The sequence below is a fragment of the Thermobia domestica genome, chromosome 13 (genome assembly GCF_964235325.1).
Source record: "Thermobia domestica chromosome 13, izTheDome1.hap1.1, whole genome shotgun sequence".
In the NCBI taxonomy this organism is placed as follows: Eukaryota; Metazoa; Arthropoda; class Insecta; order Zygentoma; family Lepismatidae; genus Thermobia; species Thermobia domestica.
The window spans coordinates 83,874,797-83,894,114 of NC_137466.1; the positions used below are offsets into that span (position 1 = coordinate 83,874,797).

The 19,318-nt window shown below is 34.5% G+C and overlaps 1 protein-coding gene across 4 annotated transcripts in view; it reads left to right on the plus strand.

Annotated features, from left to right (window-relative positions):
• The window catches only part of cnc (NFE2 like bZIP transcription factor cap-n-collar), a 546,339-nt gene that overhangs the window by 7,526 nt on the left and 519,495 nt on the right, over positions 1-19,318 (plus strand). For 3 of the 4 annotated variants that reach the window (XM_081735986.1, XM_081735985.1, XM_081735987.1), the window contains exon 2: positions 4,892-5,498. The exons of the other annotated variant lie outside the window; for it this stretch is intronic. In XM_081735986.1, coding sequence (XP_081592112.1) covers positions 4,992-5,498 — 507 coding nt within the window. In that variant the 5' untranslated portion in view covers positions 4,892-4,991. The remainder of the gene's footprint in view (positions 1-4,891; positions 5,499-19,318) is intronic. 4 annotated transcript variants of the gene reach the window in all.

Sequence of the window (19,318 nt, forward strand, 5' to 3'; positions counted from 1 at the left end):
TAAAGCATCACATCACACGCAATAGCATAGGCGACATTATCGAATAATATGAAATCGGGATATTCCCGCTGGGAATGCTTTCGTAAAGAGGAGAAAAAGTGCGAAGGACTCAAGCTGACACAGTGGCATACGCAGAATTTTGTCAAGGGGTGTTACCTCCGAAGTTCATATAATTGCATATCCGGATGTGGAGTAACACCTGGAAACCCACCATGCTTACCCCACTGCCTGATAGAACATACTAAATTGTCATGTCCGTAGTTTTGCATGTTGTCTCCCTCTTTTTTAATAAGAGCTGATCTTGTCCTTTGATTTAATTGTTGATACAGTAGTTTATAAAATTTAAACAATCAAGTTCCCATATTGTAACCCGAATAATAGTTTCGAATTTGCAGGAAGTGGGGGAGAATATGCATGCAAGTGCAGAGGCGCAGGAATCTTACTCATTTAGGGAAGGCAGGAAATGAAATGAGTATTTAGTAGCCTTTCATCAGTATTTACAGATGGGGTATTTAAGTTAATGCCTTTCGGCTATAGAGTGCGCATTTGAATAACTTTATCTCATATTGAACCAACATTTAAAAAATAAATAAAGAAAACAAGAAGATATCGGGAAGACTCACAGACATCACGTTCCACATTACAAACTTACATGACTTGGAATCGCAACAGAGACCAGAGACTCTTGTAGGCAAATAATGCATTTTTAGACGGAAAGTATGTATAATACGTTAGTGATGTAAACATGGGTGCCTATCCTTCTCAAATACTTGGGGTGTAACCACCTGATTTTTTACAATTCCCTTAAATTTACCTTTCTCCCTCCAAATTTACTGCCCTCCTGTTTGATTGTACCATTTTTCAATGAAAAATTGTCCCCCAAATAATCTCTTGCGCTCCTAAAAACCAACTGTTCCCCCGCTTCCTGGCTGTGAAATATCTATATTATTTCCGTGTTGATGTGTTCGAATGCAATTCTTGACAGCATAAGAATGAAAAGGAATATTGTGATTCATTAGGAAAATACTATGGGGGCACATTCGCTTATTCGAACCCTGCTCTACTTCCCATTTCTGTAGTAAATTAGCACCATGTGCATATTGCAGATTATCGTTCTACCACGTCTCCAATAAAGATAATTTAATTTATCAGAATATCAAATATTTCTGAAACTGAAACCTGCAATAGTAATATTTCCAATTTCGGAATAGATTTAAAAACATTAATTCGGTTATTTTTAATTAATTCAGAGTCCATGTATGTGCAAGGAAATATAAAAGACATTTCAGTGTTTCCAGACCCCTTCCCGCTTATTTATCTTTAAATCGGGGATGCAAATAAGCAACAAAATTTTACTAGCCCAAGAAAAAAGCTACTAGCCTACATCCCACACTAAAAATCGCTCGCATCGACGAACCACATACCCCGGGCGAGTGATTATTCGCATCCCTGCTTTAAATTGATGTTCAGAATGCAGTAAAAAGAAGCGCTTTGGGCATAAAACACTACTGGTTTAAACTCTCGCCTATGACGACAATTGTGTACAAGGAAAATGAAAATTTTGTTTCAAGCATGTCTCTTTTCTTTTTAAATTATATTGAAAGAGCGAAGAGACTACACATACAACACATCCAATCATATTGGTAATTTTCATTGTCATTTTAAGAGAGTAGAGTGGAAAAGACAACGTGTAACCAATGATTCCTGCTTTCGTATACAGTAGATTCTAATCAGAAACTACTACATTCCGTTTAGAAAATTTGACTCCCTGCCTGAACAGTCAACTTCTAATGTGTTCTGGTTTTTGGAAATTCCAGCAATGAATAGTGATGCTCCTGAGACTAGACAATTTTCGTTACAGGATATGAGATGAGACAGAGCTCTACCAATAGAAATATATAAACGTTTCGAGGCGAAAACACTCTCACTATACCTTTATCAATAGAAATATATAAACGTTTCGAGGCGAAAACACTCTCACTATACCTTTATCAATAGAAATATATAAACGTTTCGAGGCGAAAACACTCTCACTATACCTTTATCAATAGAAATATATAAACGTTTCGAGGCGAAAACACTCTCACTATACCTTTATCAATAGAAATATATAAACGTTTCGAGGCGAAAACACTCTCACTATACCTTTATCAATAGAAATATATAAACGTTTCGAGGCGAAAACACTCTCACTATACCTTTATCGAGACAGGTCATAGCACCCCAAGTCTTGTGGGCACAACCATGATTTAATTACGAAAAATTCAATTTTCTGTATCCCCGATGGCAGAAACTTCTTTATCTTTCTGCGATGAGCTTTTGTAAGGCAAGAATTTTCTGCAGAAGAAACACTTGTGATTGTTAAAAGTACGCTTTAGGCGATGTAAAAACAGTTCGAACTGTATTTATGTGAGTCGTTCGTGCATTTAAGACATCAACACATATCAGGCATGTTTTTACACTTTTCTGTTGGCTATAATTTTTTCTTCTTCTGTCAATTTTGCTGCACAGGCGCGGCTAATTTTCTGCGATCACATCGCAGATCGCGGAATGATTCTGTCTATAAAGGAGGGTGGTATCAGCCACACTATATTTGTTCGAATTTACTTCCACTTTATTATTACAAGGATTGCCTAACATAATTAATATGCATGTAATGTTAAAATGTACCTAGATAATTCGGGGATAAATTTTTACACCAATTGAAGGAGAGACTTGGTATATTATTCTTTATAGATGGAACGTTCAATATAACTTCAATCACATGTAGCTCGCATATAAGAAGTAATCACTAAGATAGTGTCACATTCGATCACGTGAAACTAATCGATTATACAGGGTGTCCTAGGAGGAAGGGGCAATACTTCGAAAAATGGTAGTATGGATATTTTTAAGCAAAGAAAGTTTATATGAACATGAGTCCTAATCTCAATGGTTTGAGAACTACAGATTGTGAACCATTTTTGACTCTATATTGCATATTGCTCACCCTGTAGGTATTCTACAGAAGTGGAACATAGCGGGTTTGAAGGTTGATAGAATAGCCTTTCCAGCGGTATGCAACATCTCGCAGTGTTTTCTTTGGAAGGGAAGCTATTGAGGGAAATTGGGAAAGTTAAAGTTATTCAAAGAAATTGGATGGCAACACTGATTCCCAAATATCCCTCAATTACTTCTCTTCCAAAGACACCACTGCCACACATTGCATATCTTTGGAAAGGCTATTCCATCACCCTTCAAATGCTCTATGCCCTACCTCTGTAGGATAACTACATGGTGCAATATAAAGTCAAAAATGGTTCACAACCTGTAGTTCACAAACCACTGAGATTAGAGCCCATCTTCATATGAACTTTCTTGCTTAGAATCATCCATGCTACCATTTTCTGAAGTATTGCTCCTGCGTCCTGAGACACCCTGTATAGTGTTGAATGTGTAAATTTCACCGTGGTAGATTTGAATATGCATCGGCATATCTCAATTTGTACAAATTAGTATGTCACTAGAATCAAATTTATGTTTTCGTTTTGTGTAGGGGTCGTTTCTACGCACTTGCCTTTGGTGCATTTCCGGTATCGGCCTAACATTCGGAGTCTAACCAGTAGGCTACTTGAATAAGCGAAACTTCTTTTTCGAAGGGCAGAAATAACTATGGTAGAAGCCAATATGCAGACCACATACGACCTCATTAAAGCTGTTTGATATATCTATATCTTGTACGGGTTGTTCAGCGCAGAAGGTGTATCAGGGGGTAACCAATCGCCTCCTATCTCCTGACACACTCCCGAAATTCTGACGTTTACTCAGTGGGGAATACTCGGTCGAAAAAAAAAAAATGTGGCTTTTTTCAGGCCAGACATTTTGAGTGAGATTTTCCTGAGTTTTCCTCATTCACGCCAGGCAAATGCCGGGATAGTACCGAAAATGTACGTCCCAGGCCGCTTCCTTCCTTTCCTTTCCCCTCGGATAGTGTGATCGCCGAGAGACATCATCCGTCATACGTGACAGGCTAAATGGCCGTAGATGCCAAAAGCCCAGACTTCTAATTCCTAAATCCTTACTCAATGCTTCTAACCTTGAATATCCGTCCTGGGTAAGGTCATGCTTAAAATACGTTGTTCTTATATCAGTTATGTAGGGGCGCGATGGCTCAGTGGTAGAGCGTTGGGTCCCTGGTTTGATCCCTGCTCGCGCCAAGTGGGGTTTGTGGTGACAAACCGTATTCGTGGGTTTTCTCGGGGTTCTCTCATTTCCTCCCACTTTACTCGTTCCACCATTTCATTCATTTCTTATCACCACCGTCTCCTTTAGCCTAGCCGGCATAACCGTGGAACGTAAAACTTAAAGTTTTCATTTCATTTTTTAATATATTAATGTGAGGCGTTGTGGCTCAATGGTAGAGTTCTCATCTATAGTATGAGGGGCACTGGTTTGATCCCCGGGCCTGCAAGTTCGTAGCGGACAACATCGTTTCTGTGGGTTTTCTCGAGATTCGTCCGCTTCCTCTCATATCCCATTCTGCCAGTTATTTCACACCCATTTACTTTTATTAATTGCCTGTCTCTTGTAGCCTAAAGAGCATATCGTGGTACATAGAGTCAGTTACAATACAAAAGTCAGTTACATCTTCTTGTACAAATTTTAAATTTGCTAATTGGATTATATATCTGAAGTAGTATTTTTATTTTAAGGTAAAGGACACAGTGTTAGAAAGTTTCCACTTCTGTGGATCTAGAACCCGTGGAAATGTTACTAAACATAAAGCCTGGAGGCAACAGGTAAAATTTTGTCGTTGGATAATATGTATATGTATGTGTGTTAAAACTAATATTAATTAATAGGAGATGAAATGGAAACGCTGATTTTACTCAAATTTGGTTTTGATTTTCAGGAGAAGCCGTCACAAATGAACAACTAAGAGTAATATTATTGGTATTACAACTAAAATCAAATAACTGTTTGCACAAAGTTGTACAAACTAAACGTGCAGCATGATGTCACTGAAAAAGCTATATGGTGAGGAGCTCTTGCAGCTCACTATTATACTTAGTTTGTTGCGAGTGGACCCTGATTCATATCTGGGCAGTGATTTACCAATTTCAGTGGAAAGTAATGACTTTAGTGCAAGTTGGGGACAATCGACAGCGCACATCCATAATTCTCGTAGTCAGTTCCATAGACGTCTTTACGTACACCCGAAGTGTGTGGATTCAGTATTACTGAACTATGAACAAGAGTTGTTTGCGGATTTGAATGCGTTAGGTCGTTATAATCGATTAAATTTCCACAATGCTCAAAATCGTAATATTACTGCGTACTTGTTAAACGTTGACACATCGTGTCATTTGTCGCCGGCAAATGCAGAATCCGAGAGGACAACGTCTTCTGAACCGGTGCAGGAACCAAGTGCTTCTGTCTCTGGACCTTCTATGGAGGAAACTGTTCTAGATGATACCGTCGTCTTGCCTTCACCACCAGAATCGGAGCTCACGCAAGAGGTATTTCATCAATACTATGTAGTGTAATCTGTCTTAAGGTGGCCAGTTGCACAGTAAATGTGGAAACTTTTTTTTTTTTTAAAGTAGTAGTAGCATATGACCATATGTATTTGGTTATATAGATATTTAGACAAATTAAGCTGTTGACCAATGTAAATGGTTTACTGTACAGTGAAACGTATCTGAGTTTACGTATCAACAGTCCCGCATGATATATTCAACATTTTCAGAGGTCAACTGTTTTTAATATTAGCTCACGGCTCTAGAGGTACACGACCAAGTTAGGCAGGTGGCCAACTTAACAGGTTGCATTAATTTTATTATAAATGATATTAATTTTATTTGTTACTACTACATTTAACTTTAAATTTGTGAGTAATTAGAGGAATGATGAAGAGGATCGTAATTTTTTAGTTCCAGCATCTCACACAATATTGTCAGTGTTACCAGTGATTCAAAGAACTAACATCAAAAGTGTCTCAGAAATGTAGAATAGTAACCTTATTTGATACATTTTCTTCTTTATCCATAGTTACCATTGTTAAGTAAACTAGTCTCATCTCTCTATTACGATATAATTAACTCTGAATACTTTGCTATAGTGGACTATTTATTTTAAAAGACAATGGGCCTTATGCAGAATCGTTTTGACGTCTGATTAATGCCTCACTATAGGTTTGACTAACAGATTGTTATCAAAAGTGTATTCAGAGTCTCTGATTAGGACGTAGTAATCGACGGAGTTCATTACATGTGACTAATTAATCTAGAGCAGAGGGTACCCTTTTAGCCATGGTTTAGTTTGTGCGACACATTTCGGATTTCGTAGTTCATGTATTTCCATTTTTATAGACTACGCATGCACACATCTCTTTTCCGTAGTTGCCACATTTATTTTTCTTACCTGATGCATTGGGGTTATATTAGTTAATCATGCCCAAATCAACTTTTTAGTTGTATTCAAATTAGACTCTGAATACCAAAAAGTACACCTTCCTTACTGAAGAGCTAGTATGGTACTAACTAGTCGCTGACTAACTATTGATTAACAAATTCTCTCTGAATACCATCCATTATCTCTACTGTGCCATGAGCCGTATTTGTACCTGTAAATTTCTTCCTCTGAGAGATACACAAGAAAGCTAGCCAGGTCGAACGAGAAACTAAGGGAGAAGTGTTAGGATTGTTATGGAGTGTATGGGAATACAGTATTTTAAGTAATAATTAAAAAAATTGGAATTGGCGCATTAAGAAGGGAAGTATTCTGAGGGAAGTAATAGAAAGCATAGTGGAAAAAAGGAAAGAAACATTACATAATTGGTGAACAATATTAAAACGGATAATTCGTTCGTTGAAGTGAAAAAAAAGTTATCTAAGAACTGTGCTTGTAGATAGAGGGAATGTTGCTCCCTAGACAATAAATAAGATTTTGTCATCTCGTTTTTTTTTTTGGTAGAACTCTCGTCTCGATTTGTAAATTATATACTAAATTTATGCCCAATTTTTTTCTTAAGTTCGTGTCAAAGTTATCAGAACCCTTTGGCGTCACCAGAGGCCTACGAATGGCAATCAATATGTATTATTAGAGTATTTTGTATAATGACTTACATTATCTTTAAACGTTAATAAATGCTTTTCATTATGTTTGTACATTCACTCTATCTATAGTTTCTGTACTATGAATGATGTATAAACAGTGTTTGTGATTTAAAACTTGAATGAACTAATGAGACGCTTGAATTTTTCTCGTTTCATCTCAAACTTGAAAACGTGTTTCTCGTCTCACTTTCGAGTCGAGATGAGGAAATCTCTAATGGAGGGAATATTTGCCTACTGTAGGGAAATTTGGCAACAAAACTGGACAAATAGGGAACAAAAGGGATTTTTAGGCCAAATGGTGAAATCTAGGAAAAAGAGCAGTGTTGAGTTGGAGAACGAGTTTTATGGACCTATTTTCCTTCTAATCCTTGACATTTTATTGAGGACAATCGATAAACCTAAATTATCTTCAATTTCTTTCGAAATTTTTGAGGTCCTGGTAAATTAATCCAGCTCCGTTGTACCCGTTCTTCTGTACTCTGGAAAAGGATGGCAATATTGAGGAAAAGGACAAATCAAAGAAGTTAGAAGAAGAAGAAGACCATAAACGACTCTTTTGATCAATTTTGTTCTTTTCCAATTAAGAAACATTCTAGTTAACTATTGTCAAAAGTGTGGAAAGACTACTTTTTATAGATTACGAAAAATTTAACTGAAAAGGGATTTTTTTTTTTTTTTTTTGTGATGGTAGCAAACGTGTCTCAGAAAATCCACGAACATTGTATGTGGAAGCTTCTTACTTTGCGGCAAGTGGCCAGGCTTGATGGCAAAATACATTTAATTATGATGGGATCGTTCTGCATTCTATCCAGAATAAAACAACGGTGCATAGAGAAAGACATTGCATAAAGCACTCGTTTACTTTTCGTAATTCCCACATAAACCATTAGATTCCTTCTCCTTTATTTTCGACTCTAGGAAAATAGGAAACACTTTTCATTTTTCAATAATGATATTTACATGTGCTGTTCATTCAAATCAAAGGGAAATTTCCCACACTTTATCAGATTCTTGTGCGTCAATTTCTCGCTTTTCAGAATTTTTCCTGTTCAAAGTTTCTTTATGCAATGAATATTCTATTACTGTATCGAAGAATTACGAGATCCAAAGCATGTTCGTAAGTTAATTAGATTTATCTTAATGATAGCAATAGTCGTTCATACTGTAAGTAAAAGTATATTATTTTTTATCTTATCGTTTTCTTGTATCCTAAGCCTTTCTAGCGCTATGCATACCTATGAATATCAATTATTATCTGATCTCAATAATTTTTTTTATTGTGATATTTATTTTTTGCTTAAAAAGAATTTTTGGTTTACTTAGCTTAATTGTCCTACCATTTTATTAAATATCATTATTTTCATAACGAGAAAAGTCAAGAAGATTGGGAAGTAAAGAATCTGGTATCTGCAAAATGTTGCTAAATAAAATGATGGGTATTTATGAATTACCGGGCTTAGAAATTTCTACAGTATATGAAACATTGTGATAAGTATCCATTGACATAATAGCATTTTACAGTATAATATACTAACCTCAAAAATTGTCATAAGCAAGATCCGGATTTCATTTTCGTTAAAATTACCAGAACTCATTAAAGAATTTAGCTTGTCAATAACTCCTTTATATATTTACTCTATCTGTCCATTTGCCCGTCTGGGAGACACAAAATTTCAGGAACTACTTCATGAATGACCATCAGTTTTGGACTGGATGTAGCAGGTCAGAAGTAAGGAATCGAGTTGGTTGTGGGAAGTAATCTACCCAGTTGATTCCGAGATATGAACAATAATAATAACAATAATAATAATAATAATATATATATATATATATATATATATATATATATATATATATATATATATATATATATATATATATAACTCCCTTTCTGTTCCTATGAGAACAATTATGGGTATTATTCTTGTGTAATAGACTATGGACAGTGCTGTTGAGATTAGCGGGTTTGTATAATTCTCAGTATACCAAATACTAATCTGTTCATGAAGTGCAACACTAAAATGAAACTAAATGACTTTTAACTCGACTCGACAATTATTCGATATTCATGAAAATTATTTTAGAGAAGTACTTCATAATTCATACACTAACACCTAGAACAAGCCATGAGAAGAACATTGAATCTATACGTAATTTGTGTCCTATCTTACATTTGTATGGCCTTGTTAAAAAAAACTGTCTTCACACAGCTTTTGGATTTTTTCTAATTGTACGTAGGACAGTCTAGGACAGTGTTGTTTTGTGTCACAAGAAATGTGTCTATAAAGTTTTTTAAAAAAAATCCATCGTATTTTGTGTTTTGCAAAAGTAGACAAGGATAAAGTACAAGTGTTTTTGGTTGTTTATTTTCCAATAGGCGAATGTCAACTATTCGTTATTACACTTCTTCTGTTTTAAAAAATAATGACATTAGAATCTGTATGTCACGAATAAAATTTACGTAAAGTGCTTGCATAGAAAGGGATGTAGTTATAAATTTCACTCTTCTAACATATTTACAAAACATAAGGGAAATGTTTGGAAAACATAACGAAGAAAAATTGATGTTTTGCATTGTGCTTTCTCCAACTTTTCTTCTTCTTCTTCTTCTTCTTCTTCTTCTTCTTCTTATTATTATTATTATTATTATTATTATTATTATTATTATTATTATTATTATTATTATTATTATTATTATCTGTATATTAATAGCGTTGTCTGTGAACAAAAAACTTCAGATCCAAATTGAAAATGACTATATTTGTGACTTAATCTCGTGAACCACCCGACCAATCTCAATCAAATTTTTGACGTAGGGCAGTTCTAGCCTGGGAGTGTTTTTAGCTATTCACTTTGACGGTAGAATTTAGGGGTGAAGGAGGAGGGGGAATTATTAAAAAAATAAAACTTAATTACTCTTGAACCAAACAACCAATCTCAATCAAATTTTCAACATATATGACGTTCGTACCTGGGATGGATTTTGCTATTTCATTTTGACGGAATAATGTAGTGGATGGGGAAGAGGAGGAGATATACAAAAATCAATAGATATAAAAATAAAAGTGACCATGTTCGTGAGTTAGTTAATAACTATTATTATTATTGTATAAATAACTGAATTAACAATGATCAATATTAGAATTTGAAAGTAGCCCTTCAACGCAAGTTAGTCCTTCATTACTCCGGTATTGCATAGGAGCCAGGCCCGTAGACAGAACACGAATACTAGGGGACCAATAATTATGTTGATGGAGAGTGTCAAGAATTTGTTTGAGGGAAGGAGCTAACCTGAGTTCACTTTGCATTTTTTACTTTTTTTTTTTTTTTAACACATGCGAGTGTTTGTCTAAACAGCGGGAAGTTTCAAGTGGGATTGAAAGTGGTTGCACGGTTGACTGAGCCCTCTAGCTGTGGGCCTAGGAAGTTCGCAAAATACACACGCACACTTAACAAAATTAATATTACTCGTAGTTTTCAAGCCTTTCCACCCAGTGCAGAAATTTAGCATCCCAGATTTCTAGCATGTAAGAAAAGATCTGAAAACATTAAGTAGAATTTTGTAGATTTGTTTTTGACTATTTTTTTTTAAATCATTATGTTTTAAATTATTCACTTAAATGTAAAGACATGTATAAAAGAAAGGCACGTACAACCTTGACAAACCTATTAAAATTTTTGATCTTTAAAATACACATAAACGTCTAAATGTTTGTAGTCTTGCGCAATGACACAAATCGTACTCCGTAGCGACCTGGTACTTATAAAATATGGTTATCAACGTTTTCGAGATAGTGTTTGCTTATCGGCGAGAAATTTGTCATCTTTATTTCAAATGCCATAACTGACAGGAAAACGGATTTTTTTCGTTTTGCTATAGTTCATAAACGTTTTCCACTTCGTTCCATAGTTTTTTTATTTTATTTTTTTTTTATTTTTAGTCCCAGGTCTTTATAAAACCAATATTATTACGTCCTTTATGTGTGTTCCAGATTTTAAAAGCTCTTCCTAAGTTTATACAAAAATTAATGGGTTCAAGTTAAACTCCTTAAACTTACATTCCTTCGTTTAATATACTTACGTATGTGTAAATAAAGTTAAATGAGATATTTCTGAAATTGATAAGATCGTATTAGCCGTTATGCTCTGTCTTTCACCCACAATATTGCCGTCCAATCTTTTTTTTGGTAAATTCAGCTATTATTTATCAGCATTAAAATGAGAAAGAAGAAAGGTATGATTTATGTGGGTTTTTATAGACAGATATAGATTTGGAGTATGAGCAACATTATCACTAGTATTCTGTTATCAGTGGTAGGCGACTTGGAGCGAACTGAAAAGATTGTCTTCCTAACTTCAATTGAGATTTTATATGTTCAGGTGAAGATCCAGGTCTGAGTTACTTATATCACTGAATTTGTTACAAAGAAATGTTTCTTAATAAAGTTATATTTTTAAGGTAAAAATTGATGAACATGATGGGTAAACATGAAAAGTGGCAGCTTAATCTCGGTTCCCCGGTTATCTATCTATTAAAATGCTACAATAGCAATAAAGGAGCTTTTTTTTTTTTTTAAAAAAAAAAAAAAAAAAAAGAGGTGAGTTTGTGCAAGTAATATTTTATTTCCTTATTCAGAAGTTGAGGGGCATCAATTAGTGGAAGAGCATTCTTTGTAGTATAGCAATCGAGTATCAAGGAGGTTATTAAAATCTGCCACTAGAGGGTTTCGCCCTCCCTCTTGGCTTGGGATTCGTGATCACCATTTATTCTTTATTTAGTTTATAGATGGTCAGTGACCTGTGAAAGAAATATACATAAACAACAACAATAATAATAACATATTAGACAAATGTTAAACTAGTAAACAAAGGTGCACATACAAAACAATAACCCAGGTGCAAGAAACAATGATGATAAATAGTGCAGAAGCAAATATTGTGAAATATATGGAGTATTGTTGAAATATATTATTAAAAATTCACCACAACTAATGGAAAGTGATGAATGAGGTGCTCTGGACGCCACAACACATTATAGTGATGTTACAAGAGACAAATGCATGTTAATCTTCTGTCCTGGGGCGACTCAGGACTGATGAGAGACGTATGGAGAGCCCTTATTAGTGGTGTGGATAGACAGTGCTATAATGGAAAAAGATGAGGAGTATGCTGGTGAATTAAGTGATGATGGAAGAATGCTGCATGATGATGGTCTGCTGGAATACTGCGAAGGTATATTGAAAGCAAGATACGGAGTGGTGTATAATAGTACTTATATGGAGATTCTTGCTGTAAGTCTGTAAGTATTGCATATAGAAAGATATCCTTCCGATCCTGAAGATTCTTGACTATAAACTTTTGGCGCAAGTGGGAGATGTGGTGAATGAGCGGAGGAAAGTCAATTTTGTCATATAGATCAGTATTATGGTATGGGAGCTTGATCCGATATGCTAAGCGAATGGCGTGTCTCTCTAGAATCTCAAGTCTAGTATAGAAATTCTGTGGGGCTGAACATCATGCTAGGTGACCAAAAGTGAGTACACTTCTCACGAAGGCTTTGTAGGTGTTAAGCAGTAAATTAAAGTTTAATCCCCAGTTCTGATCAACAAGACGTCGAAGAAGTTGTAGTCTGTTTTTAGCCTTCGTAACAAGTTTCTGTAGTTGGGGTGTCCATCGTAACTTATCGTCAAAGACGATACCTAAGTATGTGACTGTTTTGGAAGGATGAAGAAGGTGTTCACCAACCCGTATCTGCAGTAAATTAGGATTACGTGGAATTTTACTACGATACTTAGATGGCAGAACAACTAGTGTCTGAGTTTTGCCTTCGTTAGCCGACAGTCGCCACTTGCCACACCAGTCGAGGAAAGCTGTACTCGTAGTCTGCAAATTTGTGTTAATTTGTTGTATTGTTTTTCCTAATGTTAAGAAGGCTGTATCGTCAGCGTATTGGGATAGATAAGTGTTCGGCGCTGGAGATGGCAAATCTGAAGCATGTAAGATATACAAAAGAGGCGATAAACTAGAGCCTTGCGTCACCTCTGTATAGGGAAGGCTGGATGAGATAAGGACTTGTTTACACTGACATAAGCAACACGGTTAAGTATGAATGAATATATGACTCGTAGATATGAAAGAGGGAGACCCAACTTAATCAGTGTATAAAATAACCCATAGTGCCAAATCCGGTAGAATGCCTTTTCAAGATCCATCATAATGAGACAGGATGGAAGAGATTTATTATAGTGATTAGTAAGAATTGTGGTTAAGCGTAATAATTGATCATTTATTCTGTAATGAAATCTAAATCCAGTCTGATAAAGTGGTAAAAGTTGACATTCAGAGATATAGGGCTGTAAACGTAGGACTAGTATTTTTTGAAAGACTTTGCCATAGTGGAAGTTAGCTGGATGGGACGATATGATTGTACAGAATCCGGCGGTTTGTTGGGTTTAATAAAAATACAAACTTTTGAAACCTTCCAATCGGGATAAAGGCGCCTGAGCTCCAATCTAAACTTTGGATTTTAAACCTTTGATTTACAGTTATTTGTAATTTCACATTTAAAAAAGACAAATATTTTAAAGTATGTGTACTTTAAATAAATAATTTGAATAGATCCGTTTTTCATAAAGTTTATCTTTCTTTAAACTATTGTTCAAAGCCGTTGTATTTTAATAAGCCTTTTCCAAAATCAATGCAAATGAATTGTGCTGTCATCTTTGGAGTTCTATAAAACTATACATTTGTGGACGTTTATATGTTTGTGGCCAGTCCTTTCGACAATGAGATCTCGGAAACTACAGGCTCTAGAAAGATGACGTTTTCACTGATCGATTGCAAATTTTAAGTAGACTGTCCAATTTTAATTGAATATTGTAAAAAACATCGCCATTATTTCTTGATTACATTTTTACGGGTACACTGGAAGTGTTGAAATTAGAAAAAAACTAAAGCATCATATTCTACGCATTATGCATTCCAACATCACATAATTGTATATGGGGTTGCACACATCTCAGGCGTTTGTTTCATGGCCAAATGATAATGAAAAACGAAGGATAATCATTTCTTCACTCTAAGTTGAATCTTGATTGTTTGGAGTGTTTTGCCCAATGAACACCATATATCACTGACATTATAATTAATTGTGTGTGTAATGTATTTGCTTATTACATACTGCATGCAAGAAGAAAGAAAACACTAATCATACATGAATTAAAAATTCCAAAGGGAAGTAGGCTCAAATGATTGAAAGAGTAATCGAAAAAATCTCCTCTTTATGTATCTCTTGCCAATTTTTATCAAGACGTCTTTCACTTGTGTTTGTAAAGGGACATGTACAGATGTGAGGAATAACAAGGACATTCATGCTCATGTGTGGATGATGCGCTGTGTAGAGAGCGCAGGTTCAGCTAGTCTATATATTAAATTGGTAGGTTTATTTGTTTGTGGTCAGTTCCGTTTATATGCTTGTGGCCAATTCTTTTCAACAATGAGATCTCGGAAACCACAAGCTCTAGAAACGTGCTGTTTTGACTGGTCTATTTTAAATTTTGTGTACACTTGCCAGTTCTTATTCAAATTTTCATAAACCGTGTCATTATTCTTCTATTCAATATTTTAGGGACCATTTTGAGCCCATGAGATTAACATTGTTACTAGGCCTAAGGTTCATATCCTTGTGTTAGGCAACCAATAGATGAGTTACGTGTGACGGGTTGACAAAAGATTGCAGGCGCTTTGCTTAAATTTGAATGGCAAAATCTCTTGCATGCTGGCAACTTCAAAAGCGTCAAGAACGGCAATGAGGCCTGCTCGGACGGACATGGATGTACAAAGAGAGAGAGAGAAAAAAAAACTCTATTTGGCATCATCTGTTACTTCTCTAAGTTTGCCACAAACTTAACCCAACATCTATGTATTAAAAGCTACGTTTATGTTTTTTCTCCCTTGGTAAGTCGTCTTGCCCTTTACCTGTGTGTGTAAAGGGAAATAGATAGATATACAGTACTGAGAAAGTGGGAAGGAGAACCATGGCCATATCAGAATGATGCATTGAGTAGACAGCGCAGGTTCAACTAGTCCTCTTTAAAATTTTGTATATCAATTTCAATCTTTCTCTTTATTCTTTTACCACACTTATTCTCGCATCCTCCAAAATATTATTTTGAGGCCCAGATAATTTGTCCAAGGAAGTTGCTGTTTCTAAGATGGAGGAATGCTGCATGTGCAGAGGGTAAAAGTTAATGTAGATGCAATTATTGTTAATCTGTTCCAAGAGCAGCAGCATTGGAAAAACCAATTAGATTGCCTGTCCCAAGTTTTACAGAAAAAGAGGAAGAATAAAAGAAGGCGGAGGTGGTTGTGAACAAAAATCGGATAGGATTTCAGAACTTATTGTTAGTGTTGCCATGAGACGAGACAAGAAATAAGATTTTATCATCTCGACTCGTAATACTTCGTAGTAGAAGTCTCGTCTCGATTCTGAAAAAAAAAATTGTCTCATTTTGACATTTTTCTCGTCTCATTTCGTAAATTTATGTACAAAAAAAAATGGTATGATTTTTTTTTCTTAATTTCATCTTGAAGTTATCAGAATCCATCCGTGTCACGAAAAGTCCACGAAGGGAATCATATAACAATATAGTATTTAAAGCATATTCGTTATTGGAGTAGATTGTGTAATGACCTGGGTATCTTTAAATGTTGATAAATGCTCTTCATTTTATTTGTATAATCACTTTAAAAAGTTTATAGCTTTTATATATCAATCATGTAACACTAAAACATTGTTCGAAATCTAATAAGATTTGGGTGGACTACTGTCACATAATTCATGTTACACTACTTATTATGTTCTCAAAATGTATCTATTCAAAAAATCAACCATTTTCTTTATCAATACTACTCTCAATAAAGGAATTTTTAAGACAAAGAAGAAATGGAATGAACTACTTTCTATTGATAAGAACAAAACAAATTACCTTTTCGGACTTTTCCAGAAATGATATAAATATTCAGTATGTCTATCAGATGTGGACAAACATCATATGCGTGGCTTTTCTCGCATTACTTTTTATTTCTTCCCACTTTCTTCAGTCCAATATTTCGTTCATCATCACTGTCTCTTAATCTTGGAGCATAATCGTAGGACGCACAGAAATGTCTCTTGGACGTCCAGGGATATCGAAATATCCGTGTAAAGTCTATTTTTTTGTCAGTGCAAATCCAAAAGTCCGCTTCTATCCCGGCAACGTGACTTCCTGCGAGATTTCTGTGGGATATTTCTGGGCTTTTGCTGGATTCCTTTGACTATACACTGAAAGAAACCAAACTGTCTAGGCCAAGTACTGTTAAAGATTTAGGTGTTATTTTTAATCCTGAATTAAATTTCAATCAACACATAAATATGATAACAAACAGCGCATATAGAAACTTAGGTTTAATGTACAGAATAGGGTAAGACCTTTTCAGTAACACAACGCTAGCAGCACTTTATTTTACATATGTTATATCAAAATTAGAATGTTGTTCTACTATATGGACTCCCAATAATAAAAAATACTCTTAAGAAATAGAAAGCATCCAAACGAAATTCTTGAAAATGCTTACATACAAAAAAAAACAACAAAAAAAAAAACTAGTTTTTATCCCAAATATTTTTCCTACAATGATCTAGTAAACAATTTTAATTTTCAAACTTTAGAAAAAAGAAGGTGGATGTTTGACTTGTTATTCTTATACAAGTTATTAAATAATAGGATTGATTGTATGCAGTTGGTCTCGAAAATATCACTGCGGATTCCTACTTGCAAAACCAGAGTAGAGAATACAGGTACATTTTATTGTGCGAAAGCCAGAAGCAATATATTATTTAAATCCCCTATGTGGAGGCTGTGTACGTTATATAATGACATTATAAATAAGCTTGATAAAGTGGATGTATTTAGTTTATCAGAAAACAGGTTCCGGTCATATTTAAAACAAGAAACTTTCTATAGAAATAATTAAGAATTTTGTGTATGTAACATTTACTGTATGTACACAACACTATAATTGGGCACTAAGCCTGGTGTGTTGTATATTAAATAAATAAATAAATTACAAGATGACTTTTGGACATTCAAGCGTTGTCCCATACCAGACATATCACATTGAAATCCAAAGGAAATCCCGCCTCGAAGCTTCTACTGTGAACCTGAATGTTCCGGGACAGGTGTTGGACGTCTCGTGGACATGGGACATGTTATGCTACGTATATTGTTTACTTCAAATTTTGGATATAGTTTGATAAGTCCACGTGCGTATCAGTTAAAATCGAACTTAGGACTAGAAAATATGAGCAAATGCAGATCAGCATATGACATGATTTGACACACATTCACTCAAATATAAGTTAAGCGCTGGTTGTATAGTTTTCTTGTTAGGAAGGTATTTAGAAATTTTTTTCGATAAACCAGCAAAACAATTAGATGATAGCGTACAGGTAAATTTTGGGAATTGAATAGAATAACCTGATTGAATTTGTCTTAAAGAGTTGGGAAGACCAACCAGCTTTTGTTTTGTTTCTCCTGCATTGATCCTTTGAGCTTCTCAAGTCACTGAATTAGTGATGTTTTTTCAACCCATAATGTGTGTTTTTCTGTTAGATAAGTGTAATGAAAGTGGTAATATTAGATATAGTGATTACGGTGGATCTCGTGACTTTGTAAGAGATAGCAGTGTGTGTGTGCGACCATAGAAAATCAAGTGTATACGTATGTGGATTGGTAAGGGTCAAGCCAACTATACGCTACATCATTCATGAGCTGTTAAGACTCAAGTCCGTTCTCATAAGCCTTTTATCTATCTTGTGATGTGATATCGCCCGTACTTCTTCTTCTTCTTCTTTTTTTTCGCACTATAGTGTCAAGACTTTAGACTTTGTTCATCCGGATATGTGTATTTATGGTATTTCTGAGCTGCTGGCAAGTATAGGAATCAGGATACCACACACAATGGCGACGCAAAGTCGGAAATTACAGAAAGCGAAAAGTAACTTTTGGTTTTGTTTATGCATTTGTAGAGCGAATTTAGTAGATTTTGGTCTACTAAATGTGGTGATTTCTCACAGATTCCACTTCTAAACCGAAACATTTTCCGTTGCCTCATGTTTTTAAGTATTTCATTTAATTTGAAGAATATAATATGCTACGTGGAATATACATAAATAATGTATCATGCTTCTACATAAAATTAAGCTATTTGTCTTCTGAATTTATACTCATTAGTACAGATAATATATACAGTATTATTGATGATTCTAAGCTACGTATTATTATTATTATTATTATTATTATTATTATTATTATTATTATTATTATTATTATTATTATTATTATTATTATTATTATTATTATTATTATTATGTGAAGTTCACACCCTCTATGAATTTATTTGTTTTGGCAGTATTACAAGAGAAGATACAGATAGATTTTGCTTTTAAAAACTGATCATTACATACCAATATAATAAATTTTAATTGTTTTGAATACCCGCGACAACTTTGTTTCTCAGCCTCTTGATTTATGTGGGGAATTATTTTTTTCTGTTTTCTTCAATATTAACTAGAATTTTATTGATGTCGCCTCAATATATTTTTAAATGTCCTTTATTTCGTAAAAATTAAAGGTTGACATATACGATATAGTTTTAATATTTAATAACCATATTTAATGTGAGTAAAAATAAATTTATATACAATGCAAATTTATTTTGAAAAAAAAATTAAGAACAAATCAAACAATTGAAGTACCACCTCAAAGCAGGGGTGTAAAAATGCCCAGTGAATTTTATTGGACAAAATTAGGTTTTATTAAATTTTGTACATACATTTAAAGTCGTATTCCTACTTGAAATACCTCTTTAAACATTCATATTCTCTTGTCCATATTTGGAGTGAAACTATTTAATTTCCTTGTCGCATAAAAGAAATCCGTAAAGACCCACCTGCGTTTCTTGGGACATTTTTTTTTTTTTTTTCATTTAGCACTCTTTCGATTTCTAGAAAGGAGGAAGTAGACAATGTTGCAGAATAACAACGATATATGTAATTCTATCTAAAATAGAATAGAAATAAAATCCCCCTATTACACTCAGGATTCAAAGGCTAGCTGTCCTGACTGGAGATTTGTTTAACTTTCCTCATTTTAAATGTGACCTGCTGGCGCTGATGTCAA